Source organism: Sapajus apella, unplaced genomic scaffold, assembly GCF_009761245.1.
Source record: "Sapajus apella isolate SASKATOON/1434 unplaced genomic scaffold, GSC_monkey_1.0 scaffold22, whole genome shotgun sequence".
In the NCBI taxonomy this organism is placed as follows: domain Eukaryota; kingdom Metazoa; phylum Chordata; class Mammalia; order Primates; family Cebidae; genus Sapajus; species Sapajus apella.
In genome coordinates this window covers 21,068,912-21,091,545 of record NW_022436962.1, presented here as the reverse complement: position 1 = coordinate 21,091,545, position 22,634 = coordinate 21,068,912, and the positions used below count along the sequence as shown (strand labels likewise).

At 35.0% G+C, this 22,634-nt stretch overlaps 1 protein-coding gene across 1 annotated transcript in view; it reads right to left on the bottom strand.

Annotated features, from left to right (window-relative positions):
* Positions 1 to 8,210: 8,210 nt before the first annotated feature.
* Positions 8,211 to 22,634, bottom strand: part of RRP15 (ribosomal RNA processing 15 homolog) — a 35,645-nt gene continuing 21,221 nt past the window's right edge. The window contains exons 4-5 of the mRNA XM_032289256.1: positions 21,710 to 21,911; positions 8,211 to 9,520 (exon numbers count right to left, since the gene is read on the bottom strand). Coding sequence (XP_032145147.1) covers positions 9,377 to 9,520; positions 21,710 to 21,911 — 346 coding nt within the window. The 3' untranslated portion in view covers positions 8,211 to 9,376. The remainder of the gene's footprint in view (positions 9,521 to 21,709; positions 21,912 to 22,634) is intronic.

Sequence of the window (22,634 nt, the reverse complement as noted above, 5' to 3'; positions counted from 1 at the left end):
ATATTAAGACAACAGGGGTAAACCAGGACTGTCCCAGATAATTACCTTATTTAAAATGAAGCCACTTTAAAATCTAAATCTTTAAGAATACATCAGTTAGACTTTGACCTTTTTTCGGTTGCAATGGTGATATTATATTTTGCACACTTCCAGTGCCTTTTTTTCCCTTTGCCTATGCAGCATATTCTAAAAATTACCACTGGAGATACATTTTGAAAATGGTTACTCGCACAATTTAGCATTGATATAAACCTGCACCGCCACAAAAATGAATTCCCAAGAGGTGCTCGGTCAAGTTCTTTTGAGCGCAATGAAAGCTGTCTCCCACAAAGAAAGGAAGAAGACAAATACAACGATAATGGGATTAACAAGCATTTTATGTATTCTGTGTACAGCCAGAAAAATTCATTTTAAAATTTTTGAAAATCAACAACAGAAAAAGAATCTCAAAGGTAAAAATGAGTTTGTGCGCCTTTTCCCATTTTAGTGCTAGTACAGAAAAAAAGAACAGTGTTTCTGTTTGTTGTTTGGTGCTTGCAGGTCACATAATAATGACTTTTCACATGTTGATCCATCTTGTTTAGCAAACAGTAACTACTTCATAAAACCAGGGACACCAGGAAAATTAACTTCACATAATTGAAGGGGCTGTTTCCTGTTAATGTGAAAATTTTTGTGATCAAGAATCCTACAATTTGTGGTTTCTCTTTAGATTTGTTATATCTATATGAGTCCTTTTAAGAACAAAGGCAATATCTTTACTGTCCAAGTAAATAGCAAGCAATCTACCGTAAGCCAAAGAAATAAATCCAGAAATAGATGTGTCACTGTGACCTGAAGAGACAAATAGTTCTGGCTGCTGGCTTATTGGAGATAACAAGTGTTTTGTATGTTTCTTTAAGACCACTTTGTGTTATAATTTTAAGTTAATTAAGATCATTAAACAATAGACTATTACAAGGTCAATCTGGCTACTTAACCAGTTGTAACAATTAAATCTAATCAATGTCGCACTTCAGAAACTACACACTCCTGTGGCTGTAGGGAAAAATTTGATTCAATGATAGCTGAAATCATGCCACCTAGAGGAAAGCTGTGGTATGTCTTACAACTTCATACTGTTACATTCATTTATAATTTTGCATTGATTTGTTGTTACTGCACATTAAATAAAAATGTTTCAGATAAATGTTGTAAAACATGCATTTTTAGAAAAGATGCTAGATCAACAGCAATGGGATATCCTTAATTATAAAGTTTTGGTTACCAGTTATCTCCTAGGCAGTAACATGGGAAGCTAAAAATCTCATCCTCATTTTTATAAAGCATAACTTGAATACCTAAATTCTTAATAGCAAAAGTGTCAACCACTTACACCTTTATGACTCATCTAATGTCATTAAGTAATAAACAGCAGCAAACATCCAATATATTATATCTTAGGAATAAAAAAAAATAGCTATATATAGTAAATCGTTGGATACCACTTCAGTAGTTAAAGTAGTTCCATTTCTGCAGCATCCAGATAGTTCAAATGTAAAGTTTTAATTATCAGACATGCTCGGGTAAGACCTATAATGAATCATCCTATAGTACATTGCAGAATAAACTGACAGCAACAGCCTGGGGTGATATGTTGACTCTAAATTGACACAGCTAGGAACATTTTCACCTTCTGATAAATGGCACCTACTAATTTTTTTAAAGTACAAATTCCATTTTACTTTTCTCCAGAGGATAGTTTTTCTTCAGTCTTCAAAGACTCAGCTCCTTTAATGAGCTTTGGTGCCAGCATCTGTAGGTCTAAATAGGAGTGGGGATGTTCAGTCCTTGCAGGCTTCCCGCTGTGAATGGCACAGCTCACACAATAATGTGGCTTCACATACAGTTCAGGAAGTACATAGGCATTGAAGACACTTGCTGCAGCCTGTACTGTGTTTTGAATAACTTCTTGGCTGGAAGCGGTGGCTCATGCCTGTAATCTCACCACTTTGGGAGGCTGACGTGGGCAGATCGAGACCATCCTGGCCAACATGGTGAAAACCCATCTCTACTAAAATACAAAAAATTAGCTGGGGTGGTGGCACGTGGCTGTAGTCCCAGCTACTCGGGAGGCTGAGGCAAGGGAATCGCTTGAACCCGGGAGGCAGAGGTTGCAGTGAGCCAAGATCGTGCCACTGCACTGCAGCTTGGCAGCAGAGCAAGACTTGTCTCAAAAAAAAAAATTAATAGCCCTGACCTTGGGCACACATGTGGTCACCACCCTTTTTGTCATGATCATTGTTCCTTTTGTCATCTTGGAAGTGAGGACCTGAAAGAGCATGGCATCTACTACTACCTTCCATTGGCCGTAGTTTTATGTCGTAGTTAAATGAGACCAAAATACTGAATGCCCATTTATTTTTCCAGAAGAGTTGACTATCTAGAATTTCATTTTCTATAAGACATTATCATCTAAAATGTGAGGAATCACTGTTGTGTTCAGCAGCTCTGTGACTCGAGCCAGGATTGGACTATATTAGCTGTGTGGCCTTGGGCAGGTTACTGAAACTGATTGCTTGTTTCCTCATCTGTATAATGGGGACAACAGCATCTACCCAACAGGGCTATAAGGAAGATGGTATGAGTTAAGGGGCATTATGAAAATCTTAGACATTGTCTGGCATAAAATCCATATTGTTTAAATGTTTGCTATTATTACTACATGTTCTGTTCCAACTTTTACTTGAATAAGTGTTAGAACTATGCAAAACAGGATGGTTAAAAACAAAATGGCAATGATTGTTTTTAAAAAGTCAAGGAAACAGGTTCTCACTTAAAAATAAAGTTTTATTAATCAAGAGGCACAAGGAAACAGCGGACACATGGAAAGGGAGTCAAATTTTTTATATTCAACATTCAATGCAGGGTAATTAGCAAAATTTAAAAGATAAAGTAGGATTCTAGCAAATAGGACTCTTCATACAAGTCATCTAATGCAGCAATATCAATAGTGCTCTATTAAACAGTATTGAAAGTTTAGGTTCTAGAACAGAGTAAGCAAAAAATAAAAAATGTTTTAGTGTCTCATTCAATGTCGAATCATTTTTCTCAATTAAATAAGTCCTGTCTTTTCAGACTGTCAAAAATTACATTCTTTAAAAAAAGTATTATTGTATTCATCTCATGCCTTTATGGCATTTAAGAAATGTACTTATACTATCCATAATGTTTTTAATCTTACTTTTTAGTTAACATATTGACAGTGTTTTCATCAGTCTTCACAACCATCATTTTACAAGGAAGTAGAAGGCTGGCGGTTCAATAGTTTATTATATAAATGTCCTCATATCACTGAACTTGTAAGTTTTTAAAAATTTCTTGCTATTAAAAACAATTCTATATAATACTGTTTACACAGCATTTTCTGTCATCAAGATCTTTTCCTGAGGAAGGTTTTCAAAAGTAGAGTTGCTGGGCCTCAATAAGTAGCAACCATCTGTCACACTTTAAACTTCTGTGGGGGTGGGGGGAATTCTATCTAGAAAAGGAACACTCGCAATTACATAGATGAAACATGAATGGCAAACCTACAGGCGCAGCACCTAATCTTCCAAATGCATTATAGAGAACATCTCTTGATACCCTACTACATATCAGACACTGTACTAGAGAGACACTGCATACATTAGTCCAATTTTTATACTATGAACTATATATTACTACATCTGATTTACATGCTAGCCTTACGAAGGTTAAGAAACTTATGCAAGGAAACAAAGCTAGTAAGACTCAAAATTGAACTCTGTTCTATTCCAAAATTATGCCATCTCTCATCTAACAATGAATACTAGTATTTCTTAAAGTGTCCGGTGTAAATATAAATTTACTGGTTATTGAGGAGTCTATTTGGGAATCCTAGGAAGGACCAAGATAGGGCAGTCATGTCTCATGCAAGCTCTCCTAGTGTTCCCGCCATTTGTAGAGAAGGATATCATCACATTGAACCTTTTGGACTATGAACTTTTATATTTATAATATACTTAAGAGAACCCAGTGTTATTGTACAAAGACAAATATTATTGTGTAGAAACAGCCTTGATGTTATGCTTGGTACTTCTCAGTATTTCAGGGCAACTGCTGAGTCTGGCTGCCGCACTGATGTTTTCAGAGCTGATGTCAATCCATTGTTTATGTCCTTTCCATGGGAAGGACACATTTTTACCTAGGATTGAAGTCTGGTTCTGCAAGTGCAAAGAGGCAACTGTCTGGTAGCCTGAGGGTGAATCAACAGCTGCAAGGCCACCCACGCATACGGACACAGCTCGGACACAGCTCTCAGCTGTCTCTCCACTTAGAGCCCCAGTTGGTCCTGACCTTACAAATTTGGTGTTTTCACTTTGATGTTTACGAACCGATTGCATTAAAAATGCAGGATAATGATTTGGGGTTAGAGAAACTATTATTTATACAAATGTGGTTAACACCTCATCATTTTAAATTGGCTGTGCTAATAGTGCTCATTGTGCTCTTCGTGTGTGTGTGTGTGTGCGCGTGTGTGTGTGTGTGTGCGTGTTTTCCAGCAGCCTGCATTTGCTCTGGCAGTATGTTGAGTGTGTGCTAGAGTAGAATGGAACGAGGCAACTCTAGGGTCCTACAACTAAATACACTTACTCAGGAAGCCTCCTAAATAAGTAGGCTCCTAGATAGAAGTCAAAAGCATAGGAATTCAGTCCTTATATGGTCTATTGCTCTGGTGGTTCCCAAGATGTCCTTTTAATGTACCATAAACCTATTCTTTTGGAGAACAACAAAAAAGATTTAAGGTTTGATATATTAATTCTGAAAGTCTCAGATGATAAATACTAAAAAACCAAATACTATTTGTTATTAAGTGGCTTAATGTTTAAGGACAATAGTTACCCTACCATACAATTTAATTATAAAGAAACATATCTTTTTCAAAATATAAATACTGAAAAAAAAGTAAACAATAACTCAATAAAATTTCACCAGCATTTCTGTATGCCTAAATTATATCAATAAACATTTACAGAAAAAGCTCAGGATAGATTTACAATTCCCAAATTCACTGTTGTTTATTAGACTAGATATATGCTCTGTAGCTTTACTCTCTTCATAGTTGGGATAGACCCACTAGCCACATGTAACTTTTAAAATTTAAAGTAATTAAAGTAAAATTAAAAATTTAGTTCCTCTGTATCACTAGCCACATGTGAAATGCTCAATAGCCACTTGTGCTAGTGGCTACCATATTGGACAGCACAGACATAAAATATTTCCATCATCACAAAAGGATTGCCATCCTATTGACAGCAATGATTTAGACTTTCATTCCCTATAATTTTATTATAAGGTATTATGCCCACTCTTCTAACATATATCCTTGCTTGCCTTACTCAGTTGAAAACCAAAGAACATTTAACAGAAAGCTAAATATGTACTCCTCCCCCTGAAGGAGAGGGCAAAAAGGAGGGAGGAGAAAGGTGAGCAATGTTGGAACACGTATTTTAAGAAAGCAAACTTAAATTTAAAAGGTTTACCGCATCTCTAGGTTAAAAAGTCCTAAATACTAACTCTCTGAAATTATGTTCAGTAGACTAGGTAAAAAATATTAATATGGCTCTCTAAGCTAGAAAGTATTCTAAATTTAGAGAATCTAAAATTATTAAAGAACTGTTAGAATGTATCTTCCATCTACATAATTATGATTAGATTCATTATAACTTAGCATTTTATTAAGATATTTGTCACAATTCTAAATGTCCTGTTGACCAACTCAAACAATCTACTTCTAAATCTGTTCACAGATTCCCCTGAGTAATATATTTAATTAAATTTCAGAAAAGCAAGCCCAATGAAAAATTTACCAAGACTACCAATGCTGCAATAATAAGATTTAAACACCAGCTGGCCAAAATTCAAACTCTTGTTTTCTTGGGGAAGGAATGAGAGAGCTTTTTGTGGGCACAAAGTAGTTCTCTCTCCTGTTTCCAAAATTTGCTCTCACTGCCAATTCACCTCAAGCAGTCTTCAAACTCATAATTATATCTGCAGGGCTTACAAGCGTCTATACCACTGACATGCAGAGTGGAGATAAATGTCAATCACATTGATCCTAATAGATGAACTTGAGGAAAGAACAGAATTAATTCTACTTTGGTCAACTGTAAAAAATGTTTCCAAATAAAAACAAAGCTAACATTATCAATAAAGTATTGACAAATTATAATATTCACAGCTCCACATAAGCTTCATTAGTCTAGGATCTCCATTAACGTGCTAACTTGAAGATTTTAACTTTCCTTGAAGTTAAATTCCTTCAAGTTAGCACGTTAATGGAGATGTGGAAGGAAATGGAAGGAAACCATAAGAAGTTTCCCAGAATTTACGCATCCCTTTCTTCACCCATCTGTTCTAAACGACAAAAAATACTTTATTTTAGAGAAATTGGACTGCCTTCAAATAAACATCCCAGAACCTCCTACTGAGTGACTTTAGGCTCTAAATGCTAGTGGTAACCTTCTGTCTGAACAATTCATCCAAAAAGTTTCCAAGGTGTATTTTGCAATGAATTGAATAGTATTTGGGCAATGCAGAATTCTAGGTAATTTGAAAATAAATTCAGTGCTCCAACTCCATGACAAAAAGGGCTAAACTACTATGATAATTCTATTTGCAGTCCTAATCAGGTATTATCTTTGGCTTTCAAATTCTGATGCTTAAAAATAATTAACAACCAATGCTAAACTATGATAAATACTAAGAACACTAACCCCAGCCATCCAAGTATCTAGAACATTTTATGAAATAAGGAAATAAGATAATTATTTCTATATATGAAATAAGGAAATAACACTTCCAAATTGTTGGTTCCTATTTCCTACAGTTCTTTCTAGCTGAAGAAAAGTAACCTACTATATTATTCTAAGTAGTTACCAAAAATAAAATCCTAAAAGTGTTATGTTTAAACAAATGGAGAAGTGGGAAATGCAGTTTTCTTTCCCCTCCTTAAAAATTTTAAAAGACAGACGGGGTATGGTGCTCACACCTGTAACTGGAGCACTTTGGGAGGCAAGAGGCAGGAGGATCGCTTGAGCTCAGGAGTTCATGGCCAGCCTGGGCAACATGGCAAAACCCCATCTCCACCAAAAATAGAAAAATTAGCCAATATGGTGGTACATGCCTGTAGTCCCAGCTACTCGGGAGGCTGAGGTGGGAGGATAACTTGAACCTGGGAGGCAGAGGTTGCAGTGAACTGAGATTGCACCACTGCACTCCAGCCTGGGTGACAGTGAAACTGTCTCAAACACACACACACACACACACACACACACACACACACACACACACACAATGTAGAAAGATGAAATACATTCAGACTCATATCAGAATAATCTAAATGTTGTAGGTAAAATATTTAGAAGAGAGGTGACAGAACTAAGCTACTTAAAACATTCACTTAAGATACATAATTAGTTTCTAAAATATGCACGTTCTTGGTTTCATATTTATACATAATGGTATTTTGCTTATTTAATATCCAAGATGCAAAAATACTAATACCTAGAAGATATCAAACCTATATGATAAAAATCATGTCATATAATTTATATATACTTCATAGCCTTCTAACAGAAGTAATACTTTTTTTTTCCTTATAGTGGCAACTCAATTTTGCTTTGGGATAAAATAATTTCTGAACAATGAAAATCTGCAAATATTCTCTTCCTTACTTTCAATGTGAAAATCTTGTCAAATTTTTTTCACATTAAATGAGAGACTATAAAATATGAGTGTTGTTTCAAAACATTTTAGTAAATAAGCTGTTTATCCATATCTATCATGTGAATGTACTATTCAGAAAAATTCCTGCAAAAATTCCTGTTTCTAGTATAACCCAGAAACAGATTAAATTAAGTGCAATCTTAGTTCTGGGGAGAAAAATGTGTTTAAGTTGCTACACATTTTTTTTTTCCAAAATTATGTGTTTGCTAACATATTGAAATATTTATCTGTATTAAGTTATAGCAGGATATTTAGCTCTCCTGTATTACTACTGAGGTATATTTGTTCATTTATTTATACTGAAAGACACTAAAGTTCAAAAGTTAAATACAAAAATGCATCTTGTACTTTGCTGTTTTAACCACCTGATATCTTAGGTGTACATCTTCCTTTATGATAACAAATACCAGGCCACAGACTGATTCAGCTTTAGTCATATAATACTGTTAACACTCAAATGGGTTTCAAAATATAAACATCTCTGCTCTTGCATAGTTTTTTGGGGGAGGATTATCCTTCAATATATAACAGATGCAAGTATGTGCAACTGGTTAGTGGGAGGGAACTATTTTTATTACGAAAAGGGATGGGTCCTCTTCAAAAAGGAACAAATCACATTTATTAAATAATTCCCTTTAAAACTTTAGAGCATAGGCCACATTTCACAGAAATTTTGAAATGACTCTCCTCTTTTTAACAGCTAGATATTAAAAGTCACCCAATTTAATAGCCTTTAAGGCAATAATATGGAATCGAGTCTCAAATCAGATGCAGTATTCTGCTGCAGATTACTTGTTGTCTAACTACATCATTCCACTGGTTGGAAAGTCCATAAAAAAGAATTTAAGCTGACTCAAATATTTGGGAGGAAAAAACAGGTGACAGACTAAAACATGTCAAACATGCTTCCTAAGAAATTCTGTCTCATTGTGTAAGTTAAGCATGAGAATTTCTAACTCTGTAAAGCTCTCATGCAAAAACAGCCTAACACTTAAATCTGTCATAATTTATATTATTTAATAAATAAAAGGAAATAAAAGTTGAACTCTGTGGTTTCTTAAATCACAGCTTCCAGATGACCTAAAACTAAAATCACTACCCAAAATTCAAAAAACTATAATTTTAAATTTTATTATATAGGTTTTCTCAATAACTTCCCAGTACAAACCAAAAAACACCAATCATTCCCAAAAACTACAGATACATAGTTGGGTCTAGAAGTTCGAAGGCAGAGAACTATTAACTTGAAAGAGTTTAATTATGAATTGGTACTGTATTTCTGAAAACATTGGTGATACTGAAATAACACACCAGTAGACAGGACCAATATGATCCTGGCAAAATGCTCATCTCACTGGTCAAGCAGCAGTATTTCCTTTTACAGATGTTCTGAGGAACAATGCTTAAAATTATACCAGGGTTTAAAATATAATTTTAAGAAAGTATATATAAAGTGTACATGAAAAGGGGAAATATGAAATCAGGCAAAAGTCTTTTGACTTTTGGTATCCTTTTAATTCCCCAATTATCAGGGGATGAAATATTTTTCTAGAAAAAATAAAATGATTATTTTATTTCCTATGGTGCTTTATGTATCAGAGTCACTTGCAGATTCTGGTCTGCTGTCATCTGGCCCATCACTTTCCTTGTCCCAGTCTTTCATAGATGCTCCCATCATGAAATCATCACGGAGGATCGTCCAACCTGGGCCCTCTTCTGATTTCACTTCAGTCTGAGGAAGATTATAGAATCAAAATATTCCAAAATTAATTCCATCATAAGGAAACAAAAAGGTCCAAGCTACAAAACAAATTTTTCGATGCTTAGTTTTTATAATAGGGGTAAAACCAAGAGAAATTATAAACTGACTTACTTTATACACTATGATTATATATGTACAGATGTATAATAAAGAACTAAACATTAGTAAAATAGTCTATGGACTCCATAAAATAAATATGAAAGCAAAACAAAAAAATTTTTTAAGTGAGGGAAAAACATATAAATTTAGATTTGGTATTAATTTTTTAAACATTTTGACAACCAAAACAGACTTACAATACTATTTAACCCTCAGTGATAATTTACTAGAAAATTTTGGCAAATTATTTCACCACAAATAACAATTTAACAAAGGCCTTTAACCTAAAGTAAATTAAAAGTGGGAAAAGGAAACCACCGTGGTAAAATGCTAGGTGTGTAAGATGCTATCCCATCTAACATTTTTATAAAAATTTGAACCAAATGTTGCTTATGTTATGAGCTCACTGCCTGACCCAATCATGTAATCAAAGACAAATCACATGGTGAAATTATAAATAAATGAAGCAGGCAATAAACATAATAGGTAGTCAATTCATTTCATTTAGTCACAGGATTTATGTAGTATTATGCTTACAGGCTTTCATTTCATGGTACAACAGTACCACCTTGTGGTATCAATTAAGTAATACAATAGATGCAGCACTCAAAAATTTTCATTCCTTCCACAAATACTTATTGAGAATTAGCTGTGTATCAAGCAATATGTTAGAAACATAGTGATGAACAGAAACATGCCCCTCATTTGATGTGGAGCCTAATGAAAACTGACACATTTTAAAATCTAATTCCTCAAAACTGTTATGTAAGATAAAATATTAACCATAGGAAGACATTTTCAAATTATGAATTCATAAAACTTAGAAAATTTTTTACAAATTCAAGTTAGAACTGACTTTTTCATTTGTCAATGAATTAAAATTTATTAGAAATCAAAGGTATCATGTATTTGATGATTGTGTGTCTAATACAGATTTTAGATTCCCCCCACCCCCCACTTTTTTTTTTTTTTAATTAAAGACAGAGTCTTGCTGTGTCACTCAGGCTGGAATACAGTGGTATGATCACAGCTCACTGCAGCCTCAACCTCCTGGGCTCAAGCGATCCTCCTGCCTCAGCCTTCCTAGTAGCTGGAGCCACAGACACCATCAGGCCTGGCTCACTTTAAATTTTTTTTTCTAGAGATGGAGGTCTTGCCATGTTACCCAGGCAGATATCAAATTCCTGGGCTCAGGTGATTTTTCTGCCCCAGCCTCCCAAGGTGCTGCAATTACAGGTGTGAACTCTCAGCTCTCATGAAAACAGGAAGAAAATTACAAAGAATAATAGCGTAAACACCTATATTTCTATCACTGAGGTTTAAAAGTTTTTAATACTCATATTTGTTTTACATAGCTATCTGCCTTTCTCTCCTTATAGATTTTGTTTGTTTGGGTTAATTATTTGAAAGTACTACCCACATGTACCCCAAAGATTCTCTTTAAAAAAAAATCACCTTTATTGAGGTATGATGTTCACATATCATACGATTAAAAGGTTTTTTTTTTTATAAGTTTGAGAACCAGAATTCAGTCAAGGTTCACCCACTGCATTTGATTGTGTCTTGTTCTCCCTTTAAAACAAGGCTTTCTTTATTTTTTTGAGACCGAGTCTCATTCTGTTGCCCAGGCTGGAGTGCAGTGGTGTGACGGCTTACTGCAACCTCCTCCTCCCGGGTTTAAGTGATTCTCACGCCTTGGCCTCCCCAGTAGCTGGGATTATAAGCCTGTGCTACCACACCTGGGCTAATTTTTGTATTTTTAACAGAAACGGGGTTTTACCATGTTGGCCAGGCTAGTCTGAAATTCCTGACCTCAAGTGACCTGCCCGCCTCGGCATCGCAAACTCCTGGGATTACAGGTGTGAGCCACCATGGCTGGCCAGATGCCATCTAATGTATCTGTTTTTAAAATATGTGAATCTACACTTGTTTGTATACATTTTCTATTGTGTCTTTTTTCCCCCAAATTATTGCTTCACAGTGTAAAAATGCTACTGTAATGATAGCTTGAATGATGCAAACTTAAACAAAAAGTATAATGATCTCTCATTGACTGTAAACAATGAATAAAAATCCCTATGTCCATGATATTTTAAAAAAAACAAACAAGCCGGGTGCAGTGGCTCACGCCTGTAATCCCAACACTTTAAGAGGCTGAAGTGAGCAGATTACCTGAGGTCAGGAGTTTGAGACTAGCCTGGTCAACATGGTAAAACCCCATCTCTACTAAAAATACAAAAATTAGCTGAGCGTGGTGGCCAGTGCCTGTAATCCCAGCTACTCAGGAGGCTGAGGCAGGAGAATTGCTTGAACCCAGGAGGCAGAGGTTGCAGTGAGCTGAGATCATGCAACTGCACTCCAGCCTGGGTTACAAGAGAGACTCCATTTCAAAAAAAATAAAGAAAGAAGAGAGGAAGGCTCATGTGCTTGCACTGGACGTGACTTAAACTCCTTACTCAGGAAAACCGTAACTAAAAGGGATGAAACATTAACCCCCATCTTTAGGAACTTTAATTCATCTCCTGAAAAATGTCAGCTAATAAATTAGAAAACAAATGAGAAAATCACCATTCTGTAACCTCAAGTCACTTAACTGTTTTAGGCAAGGATCACGAATATTGATGCTAAAAGGCAAAAGATGGGAGATAGGTATACTTGCTCCTGCAAAACTATTTGTCCCAGAAGTTACATTCTAACTGTGGGGTGGGGAGGGTATACCTTCAATAAGAAAATATTTATTTATTATCACTTTAATCAAGTGGAAACTGGCATTACTAGTATGAGACATTCTGATAATGTGTCTCCTGATGTGTTACAATAGCAAGTACATAGCATAAATTATCACACATGATATAATTATGGCAAAAAAAGTTTAACCTAAATCTCAGCAAGCCTATAGTCCTAACTTCCAGCTTACAGGAAAAGGGCATAGAACAAGGTAAATGACACCATAATGAAGTAATCAGACAAATTAATAAACCTAGATTCATTATTCATTCATCAAGGCAACTGGCTTGTCTCTTTAAAAAGCCAGTTTAAGAAAAAAAAAAAAAAAAGGCAAGGGTTTTGTCTAGAATAACAGAGAATAAGACATAATCAAATGCAATGGGTGAGCCTTGATTGAATTCTGGTTCTCAAACTTGTTAAAAAAAAATCTTTTAATTGTATGGTATGTGAACATCATACCTCAATAAAGCTGATTTTTTTTTTTAAAGAGAATCTTTGGGGTACATGTGGGTAGTACTTTCCAATAATTAACCCAAACAAACAAAATCTATAAGGAGAGAAAGGCAGATAGCTTTGTAAAACAAATACAGTAAGTATTAAAAACTTTTAAACCTAAGTGATAGAAATATAGATGTTTACACTATTATTCTTTGTAATTTTCTTCCTGTTTGAAAATTTTCATAAAAGAGCTGGGAGTTCACGCCTGTAATTGCAGCACCTTGGGAGGCTGAGGCAGAAGAATCACTTGAGCCCAAGAATTCAAGATCAGCCTGGGCAACATGGCAAGACCTCCATCTCTAGAAAAAAAAATTTAAAGTCAGCCAGGCCTAATGGTGTCTGTGGCTCCACCTACTAGGGAGGCTGAGGCAGGAGGATTGCTGGAGCACAGGAGGTTGAGGCTGCAGTGAGCTGTGATCACACCACTATACTCCAGCCTGAGTGACACAGCAAAACCCTGTTTTTAAATAAAAAAAAAAAAAAAAAAAAAAAAAGAATGGAGGTGGGGGGAATCTAAAATCTGTATTAGACACACAGTCATCAAATATGATACATTTGATTTCTAATAAATTTTAATTCATTGACGAAGAAAAAGTCAATTCTAACTTAATTTATAAAAAATTTTCTAAGTTTTATGAGTTCATAATTTGAAAATGTCTTCCTATGGTTAATATTTTATCTTACATAACAGTTTTGAGGAATTAGATTTTAAAACGTGTCAGTCTTCATTAGGCTCCACATCAAATGAGGGGCATGTGAGACCTAGGAAAAAGCAGAATGCAAGCTGCTTCCTTCACCATTCTCTTCCTAGTCTTGCTGATACTGTGGCTCATTAGCCAGCCCCAGTTCTTTCAGCTCATCTGGGTGAGAAGAGGAAGAGAAATTTTCTACTGGAAATGGAATTATGTAAAAACATCCGTCATAGCATCTGGCACAAAGCATACACTAGTAAGTGCCCTCACAATCCTTCTCCTCACTATCCTTACTTGCTGATGCCGAGTAATTGTGTATCCACATAATCCCCAAGTTGGGACAGGTATAATCTTCTAATGATGTTCTGCACACTCTTCACAAAGATGAGAACATTCAAATAGCATGACAACATCCCCATAGAAACCAAACTTACCTTAATAAGTAAATTCTTGTAAGTAATATAGTTAGTTCAACCAAACTTGAAATGGGGAACAAGATAAAGTGGATCCCTTTCTAGTTCCTCCAAATCTAGTTTTATATTTTCTAAGAAGTATGCACTGCTAGAGCCATCACGCCTAAAATGAGTGAGAATGTCCAAATCTAAATGTAATTTTAATCAAGAAAGATTTTTGGATTATCTAATAATTCCGATAAAAAGTAGTAATAGTTCCCCTTCAAACTGGTTTCTAACTTTGGAATTCATCTTTGACTATAATTTTTAGAGAAAAAATAAGCACTAAGTACAAGAAACTTGTTTTAATGGTATGCAATGCAAAATAAAAATAATTGCAAACATTTATATAGCACTTACTACGTACTAAACATCATTCTAAGCGCTTTATGTGTATTAACTCAATTGACTCTCAACTGACCTACGAGATAGGGACTGTTATTACTACTATACATAACAGGCATTTTGAACTCAGGCAGTCTGGTTCTAGAATCTGTGGCTTTAGTACTATGTGTTATATATCCCCACAAATGGTCTTAACTGCCTACTATACAAAAAATGGTAATTTTTACCAAGACACTTATTGTGATTTTTAAACATGCATTATAGGTGCAAACACATAAGACTGATGTCTTAATATAATGCATTTTTAAAAGTCAAATATATAAGACTCATTTGTGCAGGATAATTTTTTTTTTTTAAAGCCTCAACCTCACTAAAGAAAATCCAATAAAGGCAGCCACTTCAGCCACTTCAAATAGTGAGCATATTTCTTCATATAGGGGCAAAAAGATATATGGCACCATTAATTTCAACAGTAACTAAAGATTTCTACAGCGGTTCTGTAATAACTAGTTCTTATTCTTCACTAATAATCGTATTTTCCCTACATCAAAATGCTGTATGTGCCATACTGCCAAACCTAAGTTCACTTTGATGACAACTGTTGTTCAAATCAGACCACCCTACATTAAAACTAAATAATAGCATATTTTAAAAGACTAAAATATTATGAGAAACTGGCTTAAAACTGTTCCCATCAACGGTTATATGTACAATCCCGCTCGTTCTCATTTCAAACTTGGAGTCTCACTTTTGTCTAAACTCTATCTAGGAATTTTCAGTAAACAAACATTAAGCTGAATTATTTACAAAATTAGGATTCCACAAATTCTTATTAGAACAGCTTTATGTGAGAGTAAAACACTGTTGTCCTGCAATGCAGGGGCAATCTAAGGACAGCATCTTTCTCCACCCTCTTGCCTGCCTTCCACACTCCAATTTGATTTAAAAGCTAAATCCTGGCCAGGCATGGTGGCTCAAGCCTGTAATCCCAGCACTTTGGGAGGCTGAGGCAGGAGAATCACTTGAGGCCAGGAGCTCGAGACCAGCCTGGCCAACGTGGTAAAACGCCATCTCTACTAAAAATACAAAAAAAAAAAAAAAAAAAAAAGAAAGTCTGTAATTCAAGAATACAAGTAACATATAGCCAATGCTTTCCTAACAGCAGCCAATGTATTCTCCTTAGAGACTCATAGATTTAAAATCATATCTGCTTCTATCTGACCTTTAGAGTAACAGAATTAAATTCCAAGAAATCTGATTAGATTTTAGTCGGCTTTTCAAGAAAACAGCAAAAGGAATAATTACAACTTTGAAAGCTAACAGGAAAAAAATTAATGCCTCTACATTAATAAAATCTTGATTATTTTAACATACTGAGAAACAAATCACTCTAGATAGGAACATGTTTTAAATAGAGGAGCAGAGGTATTAATCCTTAAAAAGTTAAAGCTTAAATTTTTAATAAAATTTTTCTTAAACAATATGTTTTTGTTGCTTCCTTAAACACTGTTCCAAATACAATGTATTATTTTTAAAAACCACTCAGGGTCACCAGGCATGGCAGCTCATGCCTGTAATCCCAGCACTTTGGGAGGCGAGGGTGAGTGGATCACTTGAACCCAGGAGTTCGAGACCAGACTGGGTAGCATAGCAAAATCCCATCTCTTTAAAAATAATAAAATTGCATAAAATAAAATGGAAAAAAAAAAAACAACTTTGTGTCAACATCAAGGTATTGGTCAATATACCTTGCCACATGTTGGTATGTAATTGGGATGGTGCTTCATGTATTTGGTCCCAAAGAGGAATTACAGCTCTGGATTAGGGAATTCCTTCCAAATTACTGAAAACTCATTTTCTAAACCTAGAAGATTTTACACTTAATCATGTGAAAAACTCTCTAAAACAGACTATTCATATTCCCTGTCTCAGTAAACAAGTTAATCTTTAAAGACTCAGGGGCCCTACTAAGACATACAGGACTCATCAGCTCCTGCCCCAAGTGGCCTCATCATACTCTGCTTCTCCGGTTGCCTCCTCATTTCTGGCCGTGCTATTTTCTGAACTAACCGAACACTTTTCCCATACTGCCACTAACCTGATCTTTACTGTCATCCTTCTCATTCTGACTATAATCTGGAGCAGCCACTGCCTCCAAAAGTCTTTACCTCTCAGACATGTTCCATATTTTATATTCTCTATTTTTGTGAAAGCCGTCAGCATTTCTGAGTCTTTCAAGCCGTAAACCTCTGAGTTACTAATAACTCCCCCCCCTTCCATATCCCTCTGCATCATGTTAATCCCAAATCAAGTCAATCTATACCTTAAAACTGCCTCTTAAATCTGATTCCTCTTTTCTGTTCACCCCAACCCACTTTATCCCATACAATCTTAGTTCAAATCCTCTCCTCCTTGCTTTGATAATGGCAATTGGTTCCCACTAATTGGTCTTCTGACTTTTCCATCAGCCCTTGATTTTCCTTAATAATGAAATCTTCACTATCTGAGCAACAGATTCAATCATTCCCCAAACCTCAGCATTGCACAATATTACTCCTATAACAAACCCGTGCATGTACCCCCTTAGTCTAAAATAAAAGCTGAAATAAATCAAAAGAGAAAGAAAAAACAGTTCTGATCACATCACTTACTTCATGGCATTGGCCTCCAAATATGTAAGGAACAAAGTCCAGATTCCTCAAGAGAAGATAGGAGACTTCAAATCTGATGACAACTTACTTCCTCAGAATCCCTTTTCCTAACTTCCCACCCATCAGCAAACATTCTCTATTCTAACCTCCATGGAAGAAAACAGAAAAGAAAATTACAAGAAATCTGAAAAACTAGAGAACTGGTAGGCTTTTTCCCCCTTACCATGTTTACTTCATGCCATTTTAAAATCAAAGTTAAGTTTCTTATATTCTTCTAAAGTACATTCCTCCTGAGAGTCACATTTACTATGAATATCTCCACATCACAATTTTTCCAATGTTACAATTTTCTAATTTTATGAGCAATATATGTACCACCCAGAACAGCTACTAAAACAGTTTGGCAAAGGGTTTCTCTTCTTGTTTCTAAATGAAGTATGTGGTAAGCTGATTCATTCCATAGAACCAAATCTCCACTGAATTTAACATTTTACCCCAAATTTCTATTTATTGGCTAAGGATCATTTTTCTTATCTCTTCTCACATCCACTAACAGTATCTTTTTCCATAGGCCTCACTCACAAAAATATAAATAAAATAAAATTAGTAACTACCAATTAGTCGCTATAATTTTTTAAGAATGGGGATAGAGAATATCTTAAGAGGTTCCAAAAAGAGAGGAATTAGAAAGCAGAATAGCACTGAATCCCTCAATGGCAAAAAATAAAAGAGAAAATTTCTCTCAAATTTCTGAGAGAAACTTACTTTCCAACATGGACACCTATGTTCTTTTAGTTTCCTTGGCTGCCATAACAAATTACTACAAACTTGGTAGTTGAAACCAACAGCAATTTACTGTCTCACAGTTCTGGAGACCAGAAGTCTGTATCTGGCAAACCCTTACTCCTTCTTGGAGCTTCAGGGGAGAACCCATCCTTTGCTGTCTCCTCCAGCCTCTGGTGTTTCATGGTATTCTTTAACCTGCAGCCACATCCCTCCCACCTACACCTCCATGGTCACACTGCCTGCTCTGCTTCTGTCTGTCAAATCTCTCCTGTGTGTCTAAGCACACTTGTCAATGGACTTAGGGCCTTACTGAATAATTCAGAATTACCCTTCATCTTGAGATCATTAACTTAACTGCATCTGCAAAAACCCTTTTCCCAAATATTGGAGGCCATCTATCAGGCCAGTATACCAATAAAAAATAACAACACCTATGCCCTCTCCCAGAATGCTGATGACTGTGCCATCACTACAATGCAGAAGAAAGCCAAGAGAACAGAAGACATTTAGTCCAAAAAAAACAGAGGATACTGCATAGGAGAGAGGCAAATGGAATAGGAAGGGAATAAAGAAATGTTGCAAAATGATAGTGCACAGCAGGTAAAGAACAACCAGTTTAGATTGTAGCAGCAAGATGACCACAAGAAATATACTACTGAGAAGGGCTTAACAGTTCGTTTGAAGAGTATGGAAGGATTTTGGCACATACAAAACTAAGAAAAAAAAAAGGCAAGTAATAACTCTAGGAAAATAAACATTGTAAGAAAGCTCAAGAAAGTAAATATTATTGTATACTATTTTGCTCAGCAGTGAACAATATTCACAAATGAATACTAGTATTTAATCTAGCATATTTTAATATATTATGTTTGAAGGACAGAATGTGGAGAGGTATGAGAAAAACCAATTTTATTTTCTATAAAAGATAGTATCTAGTATTGAGAAAGAAATAATGTAAATATTATTTAAGATATGGAGATAAATACTAGAAGAATGAACTAAGAGTTGCCAAGGTGTAGAGAAGAACGGAAAAGGGCAGTGGTTATTTTATTTAATCATAAGTTCATTTTTCATACTATGCTCCTATTGCTTTGATAATAGAATTTTAAAATTCGAATGCAGAAAAGATTCTAAGAAAAATGACTTGTTCGGGCCCTACCACAGTTAAAAAACATTTGTCAAAATGTCTGTTTCTTATATCTTGAAGAAATATGAAATTTCTATAAACATTCTTTTTTAAAAAAAAAGCATTCTTAAAATAAATTCCCAAGTCATGTCTAAATTAGGAGAAAACAAAACCAAACAAAACACCAAAACCACTCCTAAAGTATGGTCACTTATAATGGGCTCAACCTACATAACCTATGTAATATTATTATTATTTTATCCAGATTTACTTTAATATAAAACTCCTGCCTCTCTTGATTATTGAATATACGACTTTAACATCAAAACTGAATAACACATATAACTGGGAAAAAGAATTGAAGTCATTAAAATGAAGGTGTTTCCAAATTGGTATCCTGATAGACAGCTGTCAGTGAATCTAGTTTATATGTGGGTGGCCTCTAATTTTAGAGATTTCACAATATTAGGAATATGAATTTAAAAATATCTGTGCTCTGAATATCACTGCAGCCCAGGGAAGGGACAACAATCAGATTCCTTTTGTTCCATTCTGTGATGAAACAAGGAACATCTATTAGGAATATAATAGCTATGGTGCTATAAGAAAAAAATGGCAAATGTTATTTTCTGCTTACTTAATATCCTCCTTAATCCAATTCATTCAACGATTCATTTCTAAATAGCACTTGGGCACACCAAATCTATGCTCACCTTTGCCACACTGCCTTTCCTTGAACTGCCTTAAAAGTTCACCTATTTCAAGTAACATACATAGATATAATCATCTATGTTCTAAATAAATAGTAGCAGTTGCTCTGAAATTCCCCCACACACAGGGGTAGCTATTTAACTTACATTTTGTTAGAGCTGGTGTAACTGATGTTAACGTGTACTCGGCATATTAATTTAGAATTTGCCCACTATCAAGTGAATCTTGCTTACTTTACTTGAAGTCATTTGTCCATCTTAATTGTAAGACTTTAAAGGACAAAAAGATAGTACCTGGTAGAAACCGGCACTTAATAAATATGTTTGATAAATAGTATAGTACTTTCATAGTTATTCAGATGCAAACTCAAGCAAAATTTTTTAAAAAGGAGTCTGTTTTTCCGTAAATATGAAATCAAAAAGAAAACATACATTTTTAAAAGAAAGAAATGTGTCAGGGTATTGGTGGCATGGGACAAGGAGTTCTAGAAACAAATTACTTTTAGAGCAAAACCACTTTGGCTTAAGTCTCAAGCAATTTTTGACCTTGTCCCAGATTTATAAATACTGTGATCACTGAAGTAGAAAAAAAGAAAGTCAAGGGCAAGTGCAAATGGTAAAAAACAAACAAAAACAACAACAACAAAACAATGACAGTGGAAGGAATCCCTTGTGCATTTTCATAACTCATGAAAGAAATAAGCCCAAAGCAAAATTATGTGCTTCTATAAAATGTTATTTTGAAACCAACTGGAAAAAGAAAAAAAATAAGTCTTTTCATCTTCCCACTAGTTCTTTCCCATCCAATGCTGCTGAATCTTTTCGTAGCTCTTACAGTAAAATGTTACTAGTGAGAATACAGCCTATTAAGGCTTTTGAAGTAAAAAGTATAAATCCCCAAACAGAGTGTTTATTTACAAGTACTTCTGATAGACATTTTAAAATAGCAGCACTAGAGAGAACTATTATTATATAAATATACTATTTGAGCCCTTTGATATTAAAAATGAGACAAATAGTTTCAAAAATTTTAGCCAAAGTTAGGTGAAATTCAACTTAAACAAGAAACTTAAAAAAATGCTCCAACCCTAGGCTAGCATAAAATTTCTAAATGCTCTTCTTGACTGGGTTTCAATTCTCTTCCCAAAACACAAACAAAAAATTGATGACAGAAACTCTCATTTCCTGACTGATTAAAAGCACCTTAGGTTTTGCCAACAGAAATCAAGCCATCAAAATACAACTGCATACTTTGATTTTTTAAAACAATGACCCTATAAAACCCACCCCCTATAAAGCACATTTCAAAACCTTTCACCTGGTACAGTAAAAAGAAACTACTGGCTGGGTGCCGTGGCTCACGCCTGTAATCCTAGCACTTTGGAAGGCGGAGGTGGGCGGATCACCTGAGGTCAAGTTCAAGACCAGCCTGCTCAACATGGTAAAACCTCATCTCTGCTAAAAATACAAAAATTAGCTGGGACCCGTAGTCCCAGCTACTTGGGAGGAAGCAGGAGAATCTCTTGAACCCAGGAGGCAGAGGTTGCAGTGAGCTGAGATTGTGCCACTGCACTCCAGCTTGGGCGAAGAAGGGAGACTCCATTTCAAAAAAAAAAAAAAGAAGAAGAAAAGAAACTACTACTGAGGTCCACAGGCCAAAGAGCTGGAGAAGCAAAGTTATCATGCCAAAGGTCACAGAGAGTATTTATGTTCTTAATCTTGCAACCAGTCAAACATTACTAAAGATGCCTCCATGCAAGAATGGCTTTCTACCATCTCTGACTCTTCATATTTTACAGGTTACACACCATCACAATTACTTCTATGGGTAGAGGTCTGAAATTAAAACTGTGGCCCACACATGCTTCTATTCTCCAAAATGAGCAAAATGGCAGGATTTCAGGTAGGAGAGATGCACGCCCTATCTCTAAAGGTTGTGGGCAGGGAGGAATTTTAATAAAATCTGGAAAAAAAAAAAAAACCTCTGTAATTCTATAATCTGCTTTTCCATCTCAAGACTCTTAGTCTTAGAGCTGAAAGTCTGATACATTGAATCCTAAATAGAACTTTTACCTGTTTGGCTTTTGGTTTCTTCTTGCTTGAGGTAGTCTCATTTGTACTTTCATCCATTCCTCTCAAAACACTGATAAAATCTTTCTTGGAAACAGTTGATATCAACTTAGTTCGCTTTCTAATAGAGCTTCCAGCTTCTTTAACCTTCTCATCAACGTTCTTTTGATGTTTCTGAACAGCATTGAATAATTGTACCACACCTCTATAGAATATAAAATGACCAGAGCAATGCAGTTAAATAATTACATGAGATACAAACTCTGAGGATAGGAAAAATGTATTTTCACTGTCTAGAAAAGAGGCAAGCATTTATCAAGTACTCAAATGAAAGAGCTGGATAAATGGTTAAATACATCTGAAAACTGAATATATACTTCAATGAATGAATATAAGTTTCTGAACAGATAACAAATGTAGATTGGTACATAACTTTGTGCTTGACCCCAGAAAAGATTTTTCTGGATCTCAATTTCATCTGTAAATTGGAAAAATTATACCTGAGTAGCTTAAAAGGTATTCAGCTATATTATCTGCAACTTGTGTTATTAAACTATTTTAAAATCCTACTTTATAAAATACTTATTTTAAAAACTATGTTCTGTATTTATTTGAATTCAGTCAAAGATAAATTCTGAAAATTAAGACTTGCAGCATCCAATACAGGAGCCACAAGCCACAAATGGCTAGTGAGCACTTGAAATGTGACTGGTCTGAATTCCAAGCGCTATAAATGAAAATACACACCAGATATCAAAGACTCAGTATGAAAAGCAGAATCCTTAAATCTCATTAATAACTGCTTCATACTGATATGATGAATATTTGGAATACAGTTAAATAAAATATTGAAATTAATTTCACCTCTTTCATTTTACATTTCTCATTGTGTCAACAAGAACATTTTAAACTACATATTAAATTACGA